The following is a 19,095-nucleotide window of genomic DNA, read 5'->3' as shown; positions in this document are numbered from 1 at the left end:
CATCAAGTAGTCAGTCACTCCCAACTCTCTTTGGAGGCCCTGGAAACCACCAGGAACATTAACATTTTTTTTTTTTAAGATTTTTTTTGTTAATTGGGGAAGGGGAACAGGACTTTACTGGGGAACAGTGTGTACTTCCAGGACTTTTTTTTTTTTCCAAGTCAAGTTGTCCTTTCAATCTTAGTTGTGGAGGGTGCCGTTCAGCTTCAAGTTGTCCTTTCAATCTTAGTTGTGGAGGGTGCCGTTCAGCTTCAAGTTGTCCTTTCAATCTTAGTTGTGGAGGGCACAGCTCAGCTCCAGGTCCAGTTGCTGTTGTTAGTTGCAGGGGGCACAGCCCATCACCCCTTGCCATCCGGCAAGGGACTCGAGGAATTGAACTGGCAACCTTGTGGTTGAGAGCCCACTGGCCCATGTGGGAATCAAACCGGCAGCCTTCGGAGTTAGGATCATGGAGCTCCAACCGGCTGAGCCACCGGGCCGGCCCAACATTAACTTTTAAGTTACATTAAACATTTAAAAAATATAAAGCAGATATTTAAAGAGATGTAGATTCTAGACAGCTGCACAATTGCTTCTAACCACACAGAAAAGAGCACAAGTATAGTCTTTTCAATAATCTCAAAAACTCCAATGTTTTATTAACAGTTTTATGTACATTAATATCAAGTCTTGAAAACTGATAAAAACGTGTCGAGCATTTCTTATATAGACAATGTACAAATGCTCACTTATATCCTGCATGTTAATAAAGAAGATGAAAACAACACAAAAGTTGTAGCCACATAAAAATATATACAAGGATTCGAGACACACGATGTTATTTGGCTTGTAACGTGTAGATACTACACAAAAAAATGTAATTTATAGAAAAGCAAAATGTGACCCAAATCACTTTTCTTCTTACAATTTAAAAATAAAATTTCTGACAATAGTAATTACTAATTTACAGCCAAAATATTAGACTAATTCAAATTAGCCAGGGTTAGACATAGGTTAAGTCAAACACTCTGCATTTTAAAAAATAAGATTTTTCGGTCAAAAAATATACATTTGATAACATTTTCTCAAAAACAGTTAAGAATGGCTTGTCCATGTCCTTCCAGACTCTGCAAACACACTAGAAAAAGTGAATATTGAACAGCTGATTCTTTGGCAACTTGCATCCCCCTACCTAGTACTATAAAACATCCTTAAGGGGCCCCAGTGATCAGATCCTAATGGGAAACTCACATTGCACCAACAATACTGAGAACAAAGAGATGGATGTTAATGTGATTCTGAAAAATGTTTAACTGTTCTTAGGGACTCAATTAGATATTGAGAATGACTAATCTTATGATGACCTCAGAACAGTATCTCATGTATTATCATAGTGCTTTCTCACTAACTGCAAATTTAGCTTCTGACAACTCTTATCTGTATTTTATTCTACTGGCTTGGGAAACAGCATCCTGTTTTGAGAATCAAATGATGTAATACAATCATGAATAATTAAGTTAATGGTTCAGAAAAACAAAATGATAGTAGTTTAAAAAAGGAGCTAATACTCCTTTTATTAGGTTGTGATACCAGGCTAAGAGGGCTTAGGGTTGGAAAGCAAACAGTGGGGGTAGTGCATAGGTTCAGGTACAAATTTGCATATGCTCAAGGAGAGGAAGGGCAGGGAAGGGATCTAGACAACCCAGAATGCTAGTGGCACCCGGATGTGGAGGGACCACAGCGGGTCAGAGACAGGCTGGTGCATCCGCCTCTGGCCTAGGTTCTGTGGGAACCAACCCTTACTTAGTATTAAATTGAGAACACAAATATCTCAAAGCGCACTTACCAAAAATAGATTATTTACCCTCAACACAAAGCACAGGAGGAGACATTTGATTATTTAAAAAAGTGAGCTAAAAAATTATGAGGTTTCTCCTTACTTCATCTTAAAAACTAACCCAAGGAACAAACATTAAAAAAATTCTAGGGCTATTAATATGTTTAAAAGGTATGTAAAACATTTCTTTCCAATCCAACTGAAAATACATCTCTGGCAACTACATTTTCGATGTTTTTTTTAAAAAAAAAGCACATGATTTTGGTACAATTTTTCTTATAATTCAATGATACTTACCATCTACAGGGCTGAAAGTTTTGAAGGACAGAGCCCCAACTTTCTGCAAAACAACCTGAAAGTGCTTTTATTACATAAACAGGAAGGGCACTAATGATTTGCTCTTTCACTGACAACATCCTGTAGTCTTTTAAGTAAAACATCATCATTTTCTTGACAGAGGCGTTTGGCAGGCGATTCTGCATCACTGTCAATGGGTATTGCTCGCTTCTTGGATCTCTGCTCACCTTGCCTTATCATGTTGTTGATATCTTTCAAACTCTGTGCAAAAATAGAGGACATGTATGAGTAAATGGGGAAAATAAGAGAAAAAAGCAGCAAAGAACTAAGCTAACTGCTTCTTTCCTGCCTTCTATCCTCTCTCCAAGGCTAAATACTGGAGCAGAGACTATTTTCTGAATCAAGGCCAACCTAATAAGGGTAATTAGAACTAATCTTTATAGGTGATTTTAAAAATTGAATTTACCAGTAGAGCAGTAGTTCTCAGAGTGTGGACACCAGACCAGATGCAGCCGAAACATCTAGAAACTTCCGTATGAGGAATGCCACTTCTGAAGCCTCACCCTACCCCTGCTGAATCAAACTCTCTGGGGGTAGGCCCAGCGAGCCGTTTTACCCCGCCTCCAGGAGATTCTGATGCTCCCTAAAGTTTGAGATCCTCCTCGCAGAGCAATGCTTTTCAAGCTGTAACATGCCTGCTAATCATCTGGGGACCTTGTTAAAATGCAGATTCAGATTTAGTGAGGCTGGTGAGGCCAAGACTCTGCGTTGCTAAAATGCTCCCAGGTGATGCTGAGGCTGCTAGTCTGCAAATCACACTCTGGGTAGCAAGATCTTAGAGAAGTGTTTCCTAAAAGCTGTGCATCACTGTCATCCAGGGAACCTGCCTGCCATAGCTTTGTGCTTCAGCAGGTATGTGGGACAGGTATCTGTGCTCAACAAGCTCCCCAGCTCCCCCAGGTGATTCTGACCTACGGTTTTGAAATCACTGCCTTAGAAGTCAATTGGTCCCATCTTTGATCTTATGCAAGAATCTCTTCTAAACATCCTTATAGGAAATGCAAATCTGTGAGGTACTATATCTCAGTCAGCTTTGTTTGCTACCCTGTTTCCCCAAAAATAAGACCTAGCTGGACCATCAGCTCTAATGCGTCTTTTGGAGCAAAAATTAATATAAGACCTGATTTATATTATATTATTATATTATATTACACCCAGTCTTATATTAAAGTAAGACCGGGTCTTATATTAATTTTTGCTACAAAAGACATATTAGAGCTGATGGTCTGGCTAGGTCTTATTTTCGGGGAAACGGTTAGTAGGAACTCAATAGATGTCTGTGAAACTGAATGAGAAACAAATGAGGTAAGGAGCTGCCATTGTAGTTGAACTCAGTTACAATTTGTCCCATGACAATTTCTTCCAGTTGGTAGTGATTCTGGCTTCTGGAGATATACTGAATATATGTGCTTCACAGATATTGCCCTTGAAATATCTGAAAATAGCCATCATGTGCCTGTCACATCTTCATTGTACAGGAATAAAGCTAGCGATAAGCACAGAGTTGTTTGTGTAAATAAGAGGAGGCCTCTTATTGTCAGACATTTTACTATCCTTGTTGTCATCTTTCAAATGAACCTTTCCTTTCAATGCCTTTCTTTAAACTTAATGTTCCCCATGTCTGACCACTCGCAGGTGTTGCCTTACTGGTCCCTTGTCAAGATCATGCTTGAGCAGGAGACACACTGTGCCCTTGCTCTAAACTCCCCCGATACCACGTCAGTAGTGATGTCTTAAACTACCCCAACAGAATACACTGCTCTTGATCACAGGAAACTTGTTATACAGTGTTTCCCTGAAAATAAGACTGGGTCTTATATTACTTTTTGCTCCAAAAGACGCATTAGGGCTTATGTTCAGGGGATGTCATCCTGAAAAATCATGCTAGGGCTTATTTTCCAGTTAGGTCTTATTTTCAGGAAAACATGGTAGTAATGGTTCATATTTATTACCAGTAACTTGGCAAAAAAAAGGGCAAGATTAAAGATTATTAACTGGTAATACGAAATTCAATTTTTCACACATGTACATAGTTGTTGGGGAGAAAAGTTTGTGTGCACCTTACCTTAGAAGGGCTGCCATTGAACTTGTACAGCAGAGAGCTCCTTGGTGTGAGGCCTGACCCATTCTTGTGTGGGGAAACATAAATGGAGTGCTGCTGGGAAATGCGACGTGGTGAGCCTGGCTGTTGCTTAATATGTGGAAAAGGAGAAAGAGGTGGAGCTTCCATCTGAAATAACCCAAAAGTAAGTTTTTTTAAGATAAAAGTTTTCTTTTTTTGAATTCCACCACATTTTTTATTCTTATTGGCACCTCCTAGTTAGGAGTCAGTTATATTGTAAGAGCTTATTTATGGCTGAAAAAAAGCAAAGAAATGGTCCATTACCCCTCGTTTTTCAACAATCACTCAGAGATAAACTAAAATGTATTTTCCTGAAGAATTTGGGTAAGATATCAGAAGCAGTAAGCCAGGAGCATAGGAAACTTGCATCCACACTCAGAAATAGGGGCAAAGAGTAACCAACGTCCTAACACTTGCAGTAAGAATCTCTCCTACACACATAACCCACAGCTGAAGCAGGAGCAGAGAGAATAAAAAAGAGGCAGAGAATTCTATGAGCCAGCAGGATGGGTCCAACATGGAACAAATCAGTTAATGAAATCGTTAAGACTTTATATTGAAATACAAAAGATTTAGAAATAGAGTTAGGTGAGCAGGAACTGTACGTTTCTTTAATATTCTGTACAATGTTTCCAATCCAAGAATAAATGGAGATGGCTCCTTAATTATTATTTTATTTATCATCTGTACTTGAAGCTAATAAAACTAGTTTCAATCAGCTGATGATAGAGATATTCACAGTATAGCACATGATGGGAGGTTGAGCTGATGGGAGTAGGATGAGCAGTCATGGCCTCTGAGGCTATAATCACAGGCCATATTCCTTGAACAGAACCAGAACAGAAATGTAGAGAGACACAGAGATAAACATGCATAGCTACTGGCTGGATGCAGCTTCTACTAGGTGCCTCTTTCTTATAATTAGAGTCTGATCTACCGGGAACCAACTCAGTTTATATACTGGTAATACTACTTTCATAGGCCTGCTAGAACTGCCAAAGATAGGGTCTGCTTGAAAATTTCTTAGTGCTGCCTCTATTTATAATTCAGGCCTATTTATTTCCTTTTCTCTTTATCTTGAGTAAAACACTTATAATAACAGAAATCAAAAATGAGAAAAAATTCGGGCAGCCAGTTAGCTCAGTTGATTAGAGCACAGTGCTCTTAATAACAAAGTTGCCGGTTCGATCCCCACATGGGCCACTGTGAGCTGCGTCCTCCAAAACTAGATTGAAACAACTACGGATAGGCACTGGAAAAACACACTTAAAATAAATAAAAGTTTAAAAAAAAAATCACCAAAAATGTTTTCCATTTTGTTTCCATCTAGTACTTGCCCATATGTATACATAATTTCTAACATAATCACAGTATCGATAAAATTTCCATGACTTCCTCTGGTCTCTGTTGTATCATATCCTTAATTACTCTCTGATTATTAGTTTGTTTTCTCCCCTGTAATGCATTGGTGATGCTTTAACTCTGAAACACTTGTCTAGCAAAATAAACTCATAGTAATACAACTAAGACTACAGATATGAATAAAGTAGTAAAATATAAAACGTACCATATGGTCTTGATTTGACAAGTCATATTTCAATGCAAATGATTTCACTCTTCCTACATAGACTGTATTGTAAAATTTGATAAGATCTCCTCTTTCCTCTCTTACTGGGCCACTGGAACAGTCAGGTGTTTTTGTAGCTTCTTCCAAGTCTGTTAAAAGAATTCAGTGTCGTAACAGATGTACTCTAACACATAAGTTGGTGATATGAATTATATATAACTCTCTCTACAATTTAAAAAAATCAAACACAAATCTTTGTGTAATGCAATTAGTGTTTTTTTTGAAAAGGTTCAGAAATCCATCTATATTTTATACATAAATTAAATTGGAAATCTTGAGAAATGCAAACATGTAAATTTCAGGGAGTACTCTTTTCTCTAGATGCCACTTCAGCAAGAATGTTTTCACAACCATACCTTTTGAGCTCAGTCTCTGGTAGTCCCTAGAGGGGTTTCGCTCCCTGGGTTGGGGTTTAGCTAAACTAAGCTCCAGAGTATGGATAGCAGTGACAAACCCTTGCGATTCACATAATGAAAGGGTCTGCAGATACTCACATCTGCTCTTTGAGAAAGGTGGAAAGACTCTAATAGATAAGGCATATCCTCATAGGTTAAGGAAGAAGTCAGATGAACTGCTTGTATTTGTTTTTCTGCAAACACATGGCAGGTGACAGGTATTCAAAGAGCCTAACTTTCCCATGCACAACAGGAATCTCAGTGCTCAGTTTATAGCTAACATCCTTAGTTGTAAAATGACAGCTCGCCCCAAGGTACTTTTCTATTTATTGGTGTAACTCTGGGATAGCTTGTGACACTACGCAAAACTTTATTCTACTCTTTTTTTTTTTGAGAAGAGTATTACAAACCATTGTCTACATACAAGAATCATATGCTTATAGGAGCTAAGAAAACAACTGGCAACTGAAAAGAATTCAGCATATGGAAAGAAGTTCTCATTCTTAATACATTGGCCTGCAAACACTCAGAACATGGATAGAAGTATGCTTCCACTTTAGGAAAACCAGAAAACTCAAACATGGTCCACAGGCCAAGCAGCCCATGGAATCTCCAAAGGGATCTCGGTCACAATTTGGATGTCTTTTTCACTCGTTATTTTTAGAGGATCTTAATGGGGGGGTAAAAAGCTATGTGGTTGAATAAGTTCAGGAAATGCTGCATATTATATCCTCCTCTTGGAAATTCAGAATACATGTTAGTATATTAAAGGCTTTGAGAAGGGAGAAAAACACATGTCCACTTTAATTCCATATTTCTCAAATTTTTTACGCATAGTCTTTCTTCCCCTAACACTTATTACCATCCTGGGGAACACTGTCCCAAGGTATACTGGCTTGGTAACAGTTATTGCAGGTTATTCTCATTATATGGATCAATTAAAATTATTTAATGTCCTTGAATTAGAAATTTCTGGAGGCAGAGACTATAGTTTTCATATTTCTGTCATTCCAATTCCAGTTGTTAATATTTACATAAGTAAGGGACTATACCAAATTTGAAGGAACTAAACATTTAAAACTCTGGCACCTTGGATTCTAACTAAACATGATTTTATTTAGCTATGTATAGTTTTCATTTCAAAACAGAAAACAAAATGTCAGTCATCCTTTATGCAGGAGAAAGATCTCTACCTTTCAACCTCTTTAAGGACTCCAGCAATCTTACATTAAAGCCTTAGTAGGCCTGAAAACTAACTAGGAAAGATTGGGAGAGAGAATGAGATCAAAGGTTTCCTGACTGGTTCTATAATTGTTACAAATCTGTTTCCCCTTAGAGGGTAGGAGGCACCTCTGCCAAATAGAATTTGAGGCACATGGTATATGTTTGACATATGTATTTGTTAAATGAACCAATGAACTATTAAACTTTTAAAAAATTTTACATTTACAGTTGACATTCAATATTATAGTAGTTTCATGTGTACAGCGTAATGGTTAGACATTTACATAACTTAATGAAGTGATCATCCCAATAAGTCTAGTACCCACCTGATACTATACGTAGTTATTATAATATTATTGACTATATTCCCTGTGCTGTACTTTACATGCCCATGTGGATGTCTTTTCAATATCTGAAGATACTTTTTTTTCCGTATAAAACCTACCCTTTCTGTAAGATTGCCTTAAACCCAGGTGATCTTGTATGTCATACAGAGGCTGGGGAAATAGGATGAAGGCAGACAGACTATGATAGTTCCTGCACTCTGGGAAAAGATTGTGTCTCAAAAGTGAATTGCCATGCAATAAAATTAATGAATGTGATTCTAGAATCATGGCATTTTCTCTCACTGCATTCCTGGGCATTATCCTCTCAAGACACATTTCTCCAGCAGAGGCTGCTGAAATGAGCAGCAGAGACTCTAGAAATGAGCTGTACAGTGCTATTACTGAGTCTGTGTCCTGTCTTCCTATAGTTGGTAAGCAGTTGTGTGAAGTTTTCCCATTGCCTCCATCACCAAGGAGATCACAATGCAGAAACCAGCCACAGCAGAACATGTAAGAAAAACTGTACATCATCATATCAGCATTTTTTTCAGGTATTAAGGAAGGGAGCCATTCTTCCACTATTTGAAAGTTTCCTACAAATGATGTTGTGGTAATTTTCTGTCACGTGATCAGTTTCAGGGTAAGGAGGATCAGAGGGTCCATGAGGGTAATCTTCAACTGAGTACACACATGAATAGTCTTGGATTTAATCCCTCATTTCCTGAGCCCTGTGGCCAACTCAGAGCACCAAGAAATTATCTGTCAATACACTGTCCATTAGTTTTCTGATTGAGAAAAGGCATATATTGTGATTCTCGTTACTTAAAAATGAAGAAAGTAAAGAAGCAAAATTATTTTAAGATGAAAGTAAGAAAGAAGATCTGAATTTATTCATAAATCAAAGATCTGGGTGAGGTATGCGCAACCCTGGAGTAGGCACTGAGTGTTCGTTTTCTCTCTCCTACCACATCCTCACTCATTCTTTTTGCTCCTCACAATATCACTATACAGTCAATATTTCACACTGGTTTTCTGATTGTGAGAGCAGCGTTGTTTACCTCCAGTGATGTAAAAGCCACTGACCACAGACCAATTTAAAACTTCAGTGGTTTTGGCAGTTTCCTATGAGGTCTAAAAGGCATCACTACACTCTAAAAACAAGTCAAAATGTGCCCTACTAATATCTTGGTTCCCTATCTGGTGACTGTAAAGTGTGTATAATGTGAAATAAAGTCACCTAGTTACCAATTTGCAGTTACCAACTTTATACATCTCATATGTACACAGAATTTTTGTCGCTTGAGAGAATTTGCTTTATCTGTTTTTCTTTTTTGTAGTATGTGTGTGACCTAGTTTTCAACATTTAAAGAATTTTAAGGAATATGGCCTTAGATAAATTAGTTTTTAAGAAAGTGAAAAAAAGGATGGCCTGTTAGCTTAGTTGGTTAGAGTGTGGTGCTAATAACACCAAGGTTGCCAATTCAATCCCCGCATGGGCCACTGAGTCTGTGTGCTCCTTAAAAAAATAAATAAAAATAAAATAAAGTGAAAAGAAATGTAAAGAGCCATACTTATTAATAAAATATAATAAAGTTTATATTGCTTATAAAAAATAATATATAATAGCCACTATTTACTGAGGCCTTATTATGAGTAGACTTTGTATTAACCACACGTGTGCACACATAGACACACACACAATTCTTTAGAATCCTTAAAACAAACCTCTGTAGAATTATTGTGAAGTTTTTAATTTATCATTAAACAGTTGAGTATTACGTTTGTGTTATTTAGATTAAGCTATAATCTGGGTTTCTCAAATGTGGTACTCAAGAATGCCAGTCTGGGGTGGTCTGTTAACATGATAATGAAGGATGCATGGTCCCTGAGTGTATTGTTGTTTTAATCAGGAATCTCATTCTCCATAGGTGGCTACTACAAGGGTTTCTGTTAGGCTGTCGTAATGGTCAAGGCTTTGCTAACTGACATATTCAACATCTGAAACAGGTTTTTATTGATGAAAATAGTGACCATTTATTAAGTATGTCTAATGCTAAAAATTGGCTCATGTTGGAGAAATGAGAAGTATTTAACGTAAGCAGAATGGTTAAAATATTTGAGACACTATTCATAATATCATGAAAGGGATGAGAGATCCAGTGAGGTCTGTGGGGCTTTACTACTCTTATGGATGAAGCCCAACCCCGAACTCGGATGTGTGCAGTTGGTTTGATCCTGGCTTGAAGGCGAACAGAATCCTGCACTTGGAACCTTGGCATCTGCCTTGAGTGAACCTTTTATGTGAGGTGGTGGCTGGACAGACAAATGGGACTTTTAGCTAATTGTATAAGACGTATAAACTGTGTGTGCTTTTTAAATAGTAATCATTTTATACCTAATTATGAATTTATTTATAGAACCAGGACTGTTCTTTCCAAGATCGTGTTCTTTGGTGTGTTTAAGTCTAGGTCATTGCATCTAGCCATAGCTCCAGGAACTGGAACATGTATTATATGAACATAGACTTGCCTGATTGTATCCTCCTCTGTAACTTTCTCCCCTTTTTGGTGCCAGAATTCCTGAGACCATTACCACTGGGTACTCTCCCTGCTCTGTGCCATCAAGACTAGATAAGATCTTAAGAATGGTTTTTTTGTTTGCCTGCTAATAAATGTATATATAACAATTTGATCTGAAACCTTTAGGTTGTAGAGAGTAGTTAATCCTCACATGCCTCAAACTTCATTGGTAGACTCTGTACCAAAAAGAAACCATGATGTATTTCCTTTTGCTTATTTATACTCTCTGGAACTTCACCAGTCCTGTATCCCATACAGTTGCTAGCAGTTACTTTATTTCTCATAGAGCACACTCTTTCCCATCTAACTTCTGATGCCTGGTTTTGTAGGGACAGAAAACCCGCTAAGGACAGATAAGGAACAGGTGTAACAAAAATAGAAAGGACTTTTTTGGGGGTCAGGTTTACTGTCTAATATATTTCTCATTGTCTTGAAAAGATTCAGGGATAATATATTTATGTAAAAAAAATTGAGTTTGGCCTATGTATCCTTAAATGGGATCAGATTCTAGGCCATTATCATTAAAGGATTTTTTGATAAGATCTCAAGAGTTCAGATCCTAGTAGAGACCAAAATGATTATGGATATTTGTGTAATATATAAAAATGTCTTTGACCAGCCAGTTTTCTCTAAGAATTTATCACAGGGGTGTGGACCCAACACTAAGCTATAATGATTTCCTCACAAAGTTGTGTATAACTGGAAACAATCTAAGTGTCCCATACTGTACATATAATACACATATATATATATATATATATATACACACACACACACATTAAGTAACGGAAATATGAGGCAAGAAAAAGGAGATGTGTGTAGAAAAGGGGATGAATACTGAACACTTGATTTTCCTTTCTTTGAAAAAAATTACTAGTGCCTCAAGTCTTAGCATGATGGTAGCAACAGGATAGCAGCCCTGTCAATAGTGACAGAATTATCTACATACTTTTTAATAATAATAGTTACATCCTTAATTATCTCTCCAGGCAGATCACTGGCAGCTATCTTACTTTCCCTGTTATTCAGATTTACAGTATTTCCCCCTTATCCACAGGGGAAATGTTCCAAGAACCCCAGTGGAAGCCTGAAACTCTATATATAACTGTTTTGACCTATACATACGTACATACATACATACATACATACATACCTGTGATAAAGTTTAATTTATAAATTAGGCACAGTAAGAGATTAGCAACTGTAAGCAATATTAATAATAAAATAGAATACTTATAACTATATACTATAATAAAAGTTATGTGAATGTGGTCTCTCTACTCAAAATATCTGGAATTTTCCATTTAATATTTTCAGACTGCAGTTGACTGTGGGTAACTGAAATCAAGGAAAGCAAAACCGTTGATAAGGGGAGACTACTGTATTTTACAAATTTAAGTGTCTTTTATGTGTTTTGTTAATGTGTATATGTAGACTAGCAAATATAACATACAATTAACGGGACAAATGAATGGTTTCAATACATAACCTCTTTGGAGGAGGCACTTGATCCATACTTATCTCAAACTTATGTGTTTCTTCCCAAAACACATATGCATTATCCACCACCTATATCCTTGACTCCATGTTGCCTGACATCCACTGTATTATGTACAATGTAATCAAAGATGTATTTCATAACAGAATGGTAAGTTGGGTAACTTACCAGAATCTGTCATTTCGAAATCACCATTTGTTTTTTTATTGTAAGCCACAACTTCTCTTGGAACATTTTTCAGTAATACACTTCTATAGACCTGTAGGTCAGAGGGGAAAAAAGGATTGCTGAGTCACAAAGAGGCACAGATTAAGCAAAACCAAAATAAGTACAAAATATCAAGTCAATTTGAAAGTATTTATCTGTATGGATGATAATCAAGGGCATGATGTTATTGGCCTGGTAAATGTACATTATGGCAAAGACCTTAGAAGGAATACTGAAACACAGCCTACACCTAAAATATGTCATTACAGAAGTTTACAAAATAGAAGAATTAAGCAGCAACTAAACACTGATGAGAGCAGGTTTTGCCACATACTCATAGAAGTAACTTCTAAGATCTGAACTTCTTCCTCCTTCAATTCCTTACCTGAGAATCATTTGCTCTCACTGGGGCTTGTTTTCCTGCTCCCATCCCATTCCCATCTCCTTTCAGATGGCCACATGCAAATCTGTTTTCTCCCTGCCCCTAAACTCTTTCCTACCTCCAAGACAGCTGACAGGTATGATCCATTTCCCATCATCCTGTCGGTATTAGTATTGAGAAGATATTTAGGAAGCTCTGGCTTGGTCCATTTTTGACACACTCTAACTTCACCTTAATGATCTTTAGAGACAATCTAGACCTCGCTAGGCTTTGTTCCTGAGGGATTTTTCTGAAGAGTCCAAGAAACTTCCAGCCTGTCACAGGATGTACTTGGCTCTTCTAATATCTTTATATCACTATCAGTATATTTTGGGGCTCAAACAAAGAAGTGAAACTATCTGTGGAGCTCTCTTAGAAGGGGTGTCACTACCAGTACTCCAGCCTGGGATATCTGAGCCACCATATCTCTCTTCCTGTCTCCGACAGCAGATCACTGGGGACAGAGAAGAGGCCATTATGCTCCCTTAGAGCAGAGCAACCAGGCTCTTGAACGGTTCAAGCCTTAAGGTAACCTAACCCTGTGTTTTTCAGCTACAATGATAATAATATGGTGCTAACAGTCATTAATGTTTACTATGTGCCAGGCCACTATGCTAACATTTCATATTTCCATGACTGAAAAATTGTACAGGGTTCTCACCATGGCTATGATAACAACATTATCAGAAAAGCTTGACATCTATTCCAAGATACAAACATTAAGATCTTAGCAGATGGCAAAAGCAGCTGAATTTAAGTTAATAAATCCTGAAATTTCACTGAATTTAAACATCATCAGAGAATCAAATGTCAAACAAATAATATTACTATTATATATATTTTTCATTAAACTTTCAGTGAAAAATGTTCCCACTCAACAAATGCACAAATGCAATAGGAGAACCTGTGAGAAGTACATGCAAATACATGGGTAAGTCAGGAATAGCCAATTTCCTGGCTTCTCCTGAAATGGTCTCTTGAATTTAATGATATCCATTAAACCTAAAAATCTAAAATACAGTAAAACTATAAAAGAAGTTTACTTTTTTTTTTTTTTTTAAAAGAGTTTATTGGGGAAGGGGAACAGGACTTTATTGGGGAACAGTGTGTACTTCCAGGCCTTTTTTCCAAGTCAAGTTGTTGTCCTTTCAATCTTAGTTGTGGAGGGTGCCGTTCAGCTTCAAGTTGTTGTCCTTTCAGTCTTAGTTGTGGAGGGCGCAGCTCAGCTCCAGGTCCAGTTGCCAATGCTAGTTGCAGGGGGTGCAGCCCACCATCCCTTGCGGGAGTCAAACTGGTAACCTTGTGGTTGAGAGGACGTGCTCCAACCAACTGAGCCATCGGGAGCTCAGTGGCAGCTCAGCTCAAGGTGCCGTGTTCAATCTTAGTTGCAGGGGCACTGCCCACCATCCTTTGCGGGACTCAAGGAGTTGAACCGGCAACCTTGTGGTTGAGAGCCCACTAGCCCATGTGGGAATCGAACCAGCAGCCTTCGGAGTTAGGAGCATGGAGCTCCAACCACCTGAGCCACTGGGCTGGCCCAAGAAGTTTACTTTTTTATATGACTTATCATCAGAGAAATAGTACAAATCTATTTTTGGACAGGAAGAACAACAATGTAACTCACGTGACTATTAGCTTGGGGTTGATTCCTATAACTTTTCATTATTTCTTGAAAAGTTCTTTCTTCTTTTGTTACCTAAAGAAAAGCAAAACTGCATTTATCAATTGCTCCTAAAAGTAAAAGGCTCTGAACAGAAACTTCAGTTATAGTCTGGTAGTGAGAGCAGTCTTGCAGAAAGCCATGAACCCCAGGTCAGTCCATGACTAAAAACCACTACCATTTATGATTTTTACTGCCTTTAAAGTTCAGGCTTTGTGCCCTGTGGGGACTCAGCTAATCGTTTCATTAATCAAAAGTACTGAGATTGCTGTAATATAACTGCTGAAAAGGCATTTCTTTATAAAAAGAATGATAAGAAAACTCAGATCTGTTGAATCCCCTACAGTCTCCAGTTTTATTAGCTTTAAGTACTTATTTGAAAGTAAATTAACCACATACTAACGGATAGAACAAGTCTTGTGGTGAGTCACAATAAAAATGAGCAGTTATTATAGATTAGGCTTTTAACATTTCAGGGCAGATCATGTGGTTTCTAATGCTTAGACAGAAAAGTCACAGTGGTGGCCAAATGAAAAAAAACGGATTAGTGATCCATAAAGGAATACCTTCTGGACTACTTGTTATCATAAAATTCACTTAAATTACTCTTTTCATCTGCTTCACTGTCCATTAGTACTAAACCTGTTCTCTATAATGCTGAGCTAGACATGGCAAAGCCTGAGTTCTGATAGTTCTCTGGAAGGCACAAATTAGTTAATAGCATTTATTAACATCTACGTTTGCATAGAGATTTTAAAGAGGTACTGTGAGAGGGCTGTCAAAAAAGGAATTTGAAAACATCCTTTGTCTCAAAGAGCTTACTAATTACGTGTTAACTGTATGTCCATCTGCTAGGACAGCCAGTGTGGCCAACACGGTCAAGGACAAAGTCACAGATGACTGTTTCAGATATATGTGAATTTTAAAAATCAAGACATGGTATTTTATGACTTACAACACAGTGTAGCAACTAGAAAGTAAAATGCTCTTCTGAGGTGGCACAGTAAGTCAATAAAAAGCCATATGTTATAGAAGCCATTTTACACCAGATTATAAAACAGGAAGTTACTCAACAAGATTGCCACTTGTTGAGTAACTTGGGCCAAACTACTTTCAACTCTGGGCTGAAGTTACTCATCTACAATGTAATAATCCTATTATTTTAAAGTACCAGATTAGCAGTGTCACATTAATAGTGTGGAGAGGCCACTTTACTACAAATGGTCTCTAAGACCTTTCCCAACTTCTTTACAACCAATGTATTCTTATGAAGTGGGAAAGCTGATTATAAAACTAAATGGAGAATCCAGAGAACAGATATAATAAGTAGCTCCTGGAATTTACTACTTAGTTAAAAATGGTGGGCACTGTTGGCTTATAGCACTTAAGGCAAACTAACGATTAAGTCCAACAGATTTTCACCTCATGCTTCACATACAGACAGCTCGGGTAAAGAGCTTCCCCCAACTTACACATTACCTTTGCCATGATGTAAAAGGCACAAAGGAGGAGCTGATCCAAATGTCTGTCTTTCATTAGATCAGGGCAGTGAACTAAAGTGAATTCAAAGCACGTCCATATCTTCCTTCGTAACTCATTTGAAACATCCAGTTTTAAACATAAATCACGTAAGCGTACACTTGCCAAATGATACACCTAAGATGGAAGACAGCACATTGATGCAAAAAAGCAAGTAAACATAATTTCTCAAATATATGTCTTATTATGAACATGAACTTTTAGGCCAAGTTAACAAACACCTAGGCAGTTGATACATTAAATTACATAAAATTTCTATTCTATACTACTAGTTCACTGCAAGGGCAGACGAATGTAAATTAAAGCAAAATTCTCATTGGAAAACTACCTTAAAAATTCTTTTTGCAAAGACATCATCTGCTACTCTATGCTGCCATCTATGTAAAGTGAGAAACAGTAAAATGCAGAATTTACCTGCATCGTGACAGTTATGAATACATAATTTTTCAAGTGTTCAAAGGTCTTCATTTTTTATTTTTTGGTTCAGGTAAAATTGCTAGAAAACCTAAAATGTCTGAAAATAAAGAACTAAAATGTTCAACTCCAAAAATGAGTCAGAAAGCAAAACCATTTAAAAAATTTCCCATATGTCCTAAACTGTTTTTTCAAACAGATGAAAGCAATGTTAAATGAGACAGCTGATTTTGTTGTTTTAAACTTTTATTTATTTTAAGTGTGGTTTTTGTTTTCCAGAATCCATCAGCTCCAAGTCAAGCAGTTGCTTCAATCTCCTTGTGGAGGGTACAGCTCACACTGGCCTAAGCGGAGATCGAACTGGCAACCTTGCTGCTAAGGGCACCGTGCTCTAACCAACTGAGCCAACTGGCCACCCCGTTTTTGTTGTTTTTAAGTGTGTCAGAGTACATTCAGTTTAGTGTCCTGAACTTTTTATTTACACGGTCGTTATATGAATTAATACTAATGCAAATGACTTGAAGGGCCTACAAGATTCTAAAACGGTTTCTGATCATCCCGGAGCATTATGTTTTATTGTTTTAAGAATTGCTAACCTTCAAATACTAATATCGGTCCATGAGCATATGATTTTAATTGAGCACATTCATTGCTTGGAAGCCATTTAAAGATTTTTATTCAATTCTCCTCTTGATATTTGCCTTTTAGCATGTCATTAAACTTCTTCTAGTTGAAGGGTAGGTGGAAGCTCCTCAACTGCATACTTAAATGAATTCTGAAATATGGAAATTTTGTTTGCACTTCATCAAGCTCCAAAAAAAGACAACTGGAACTGTAGTTTGGGTTCCAAAACTGTATCTGGTGCACATTTGTGTGGAAATGGAGACCTTGCTTTTTGTTTTAACTTTTGACAGCACAGGAAATGTATAAAGCAGCTTGATATTACATGTGATTCAAACAACACTAGTTGTTATTGAAATGACTTTACCATAGTAATAAGTTTCACATTTAAGTGTTGTTTTTCTTATAATTTTAGGTTATATTCATTAAGAAACATCAATTCCACAATAAAAACTCACTTCCAAAATAAAACAAAACAAAACAAAAAAGAATTGTTAACCTTGCTGTGGTATTCCTAGATCAGATTATTCTATTCCAACTGTTTTTAAATTTAATGTTCAGGGAAAAACAAATGAAAATGAGAAAGGCATCCCTTACAGAAAAGTATCTTTGACAGGAAAAAGAATCCATGAATTAGAGCTTAAAAACAAATGCAAGATATCCAGTATAGTAACGTTATAGAAAGAGAGACAAGTGGTTGACTCCAAAGCCACCCGTGATTCATTTTATAGCCAATTCATTTTCTGTATCCCACCCCTTTGTATCTGGTCCAGCTGGCCAAAAGATAAACAGGAACCAGTGGGGTCAGAGCAGCAGGAAAGATGCAGAAGGATTACAATAATATCTAATTAAGTAATACTTGTTAGGTGTCTTTTACAGAGCAGATCCAATTCCTTAAAGATATACATATTCTGGAATTCTAACAAAAAATTCACAGTAAATTCTATTCAGGCATAAAACACCAGCATTATACTGAGTTCAACATGGGTAATAGGTGCAATTTACTCAAGGAATGGCTATTTTGAATTCATTATAGATGTGACATTTATATTTATTATAGATATAGAGATCACATTCCCTTTTAGGATAAAAATTTTCTACTTCTAATCTATATTGAGTAGGTTATAAAATTCTGAAACAAATTCTGAATTAAAAATGCAGAAATAAAGCCTCATTTTTGTTAATTTTAGATTCATTATCCAAGGCAGGAATATGACATTTTGAAAAAAAGGAACAGAGAAAATACTACATTTTTAAACTTTTTAAATTGGGCCCTAGGCACAAGATGTGGGCAGGAGTCAGGTAGGAGGCAGAGTAGAGAAGGCAGTGGGAGGCGCAGAAAAGGAGAAGTCTCTCGAGAAACACTACAAGAAGGACTAAAGGAAATAAACTTAGATTTGCATCAAGAGATTCTTTGGAAATAAATTCACAAATTTCTTAAACTTAAGTCTTAAACTCTAAGCACAAGGGTAAAAACCTCCCCCCACAAAAAAAGAAAAACCCAAACAAATGAACAAAAAAAACCAGTGCCTTCTTTTTCCTTTACAATTCTTAAGAATGGGCTAGCCAGCCATCTAGTTGTGGGGTAGATTGGAGAGGTATCTTCCAGCTCTGAGATTTTTTTAAGAATCATATTCGGTAACAAATATTTGATTAACATGTCTGTCTTATCAGGAGCTAGCTGATGGTGCTCGTAAAAGATAGGTAGTAAATGGTGAAATAACTTCTATGCTAAATCTTTCAGTCCCTCTTCATTAATACTAAAATAATTTAGACATTATAATGGGAACTGTTCAAATTTTTATTTACAAGGTAAAACACTGGAATTATGATAAAAAAACTACGTAGTCTTCTCCACTGTATCCTACCCATCTTTATCATGAGTCTTCAGTAATTTAAGCTTATCCATAAGATCTAAGATGTACTTGTCTCCCAGTGGACTCCCATTTAGAGCAACATGACAAAATGGAGTTTTGGTAAATTCCAGAGGATGGTTAACTGCTTAAAGTTATGTAAGAATACAGGGAAACATAAGTTATTTCAGGAAATGGAGTCAAACCATGAGTCTGAGTTCAAACATAGCTCACCAAGATCACCATGTTCTCCTAACAGGTCAAATATGTTTTTAAAATAGGCTAAAGATACATTACCGGGTACCAAAGCTAGACAAAGACACTACAAGAAAATGATAGACCAATATCTCTTATGAATAGTAATGTGAAAATCCTTAACAAAATAATGGCAAACTGAATGCAACAGCATACACTAAAAGGATCTTACACTATCACC

The 19,095-nt window shown here is 36.9% G+C and overlaps 1 protein-coding gene across 3 annotated transcripts in view; it reads right to left on the bottom strand.

Annotated features, from left to right (window-relative positions):
• Positions 1–606: 606 nt before the first annotated feature.
• The window catches only part of RBL1 (RB transcriptional corepressor like 1), a 54,500-nt gene continuing 36,011 nt past the window's right edge, over positions 607–19,095 (bottom strand). Inside the window, exons 17-22 of one of the 3 annotated variants that reach the window (XM_019750224.2) lie at positions 15,712–15,888; positions 14,197–14,268; positions 12,113–12,203; positions 5,863–6,011; positions 4,239–4,403; positions 607–2,374 (exon numbers count right to left, since the gene is read on the bottom strand). In XM_019750224.2, coding sequence (XP_019605783.2) covers positions 2,204–2,374; positions 4,239–4,403; positions 5,863–6,011; positions 12,113–12,203; positions 14,197–14,268; positions 15,712–15,888 — 825 coding nt within the window. In that variant the 3' untranslated portion in view covers positions 607–2,203. The remainder of the gene's footprint in view (positions 2,375–4,238; positions 4,404–5,862; positions 6,012–12,112; positions 12,204–14,196; positions 14,269–15,711; positions 15,889–19,095) is intronic. The other 2 variants (XM_074317466.1, XM_074317465.1) reach the window with 2 other exon arrangements.

This window comes from Rhinolophus sinicus, linkage group LG13 (genome assembly GCF_036562045.2).
Source record: "Rhinolophus sinicus isolate RSC01 linkage group LG13, ASM3656204v1, whole genome shotgun sequence".
In the NCBI taxonomy this organism is placed as follows: domain Eukaryota; kingdom Metazoa; phylum Chordata; class Mammalia; order Chiroptera; family Rhinolophidae; genus Rhinolophus; species Rhinolophus sinicus.
The sequence above is the reverse complement of the archived record's forward strand: the minus strand, read 5'-3'. Positions and strand labels throughout refer to the sequence as shown.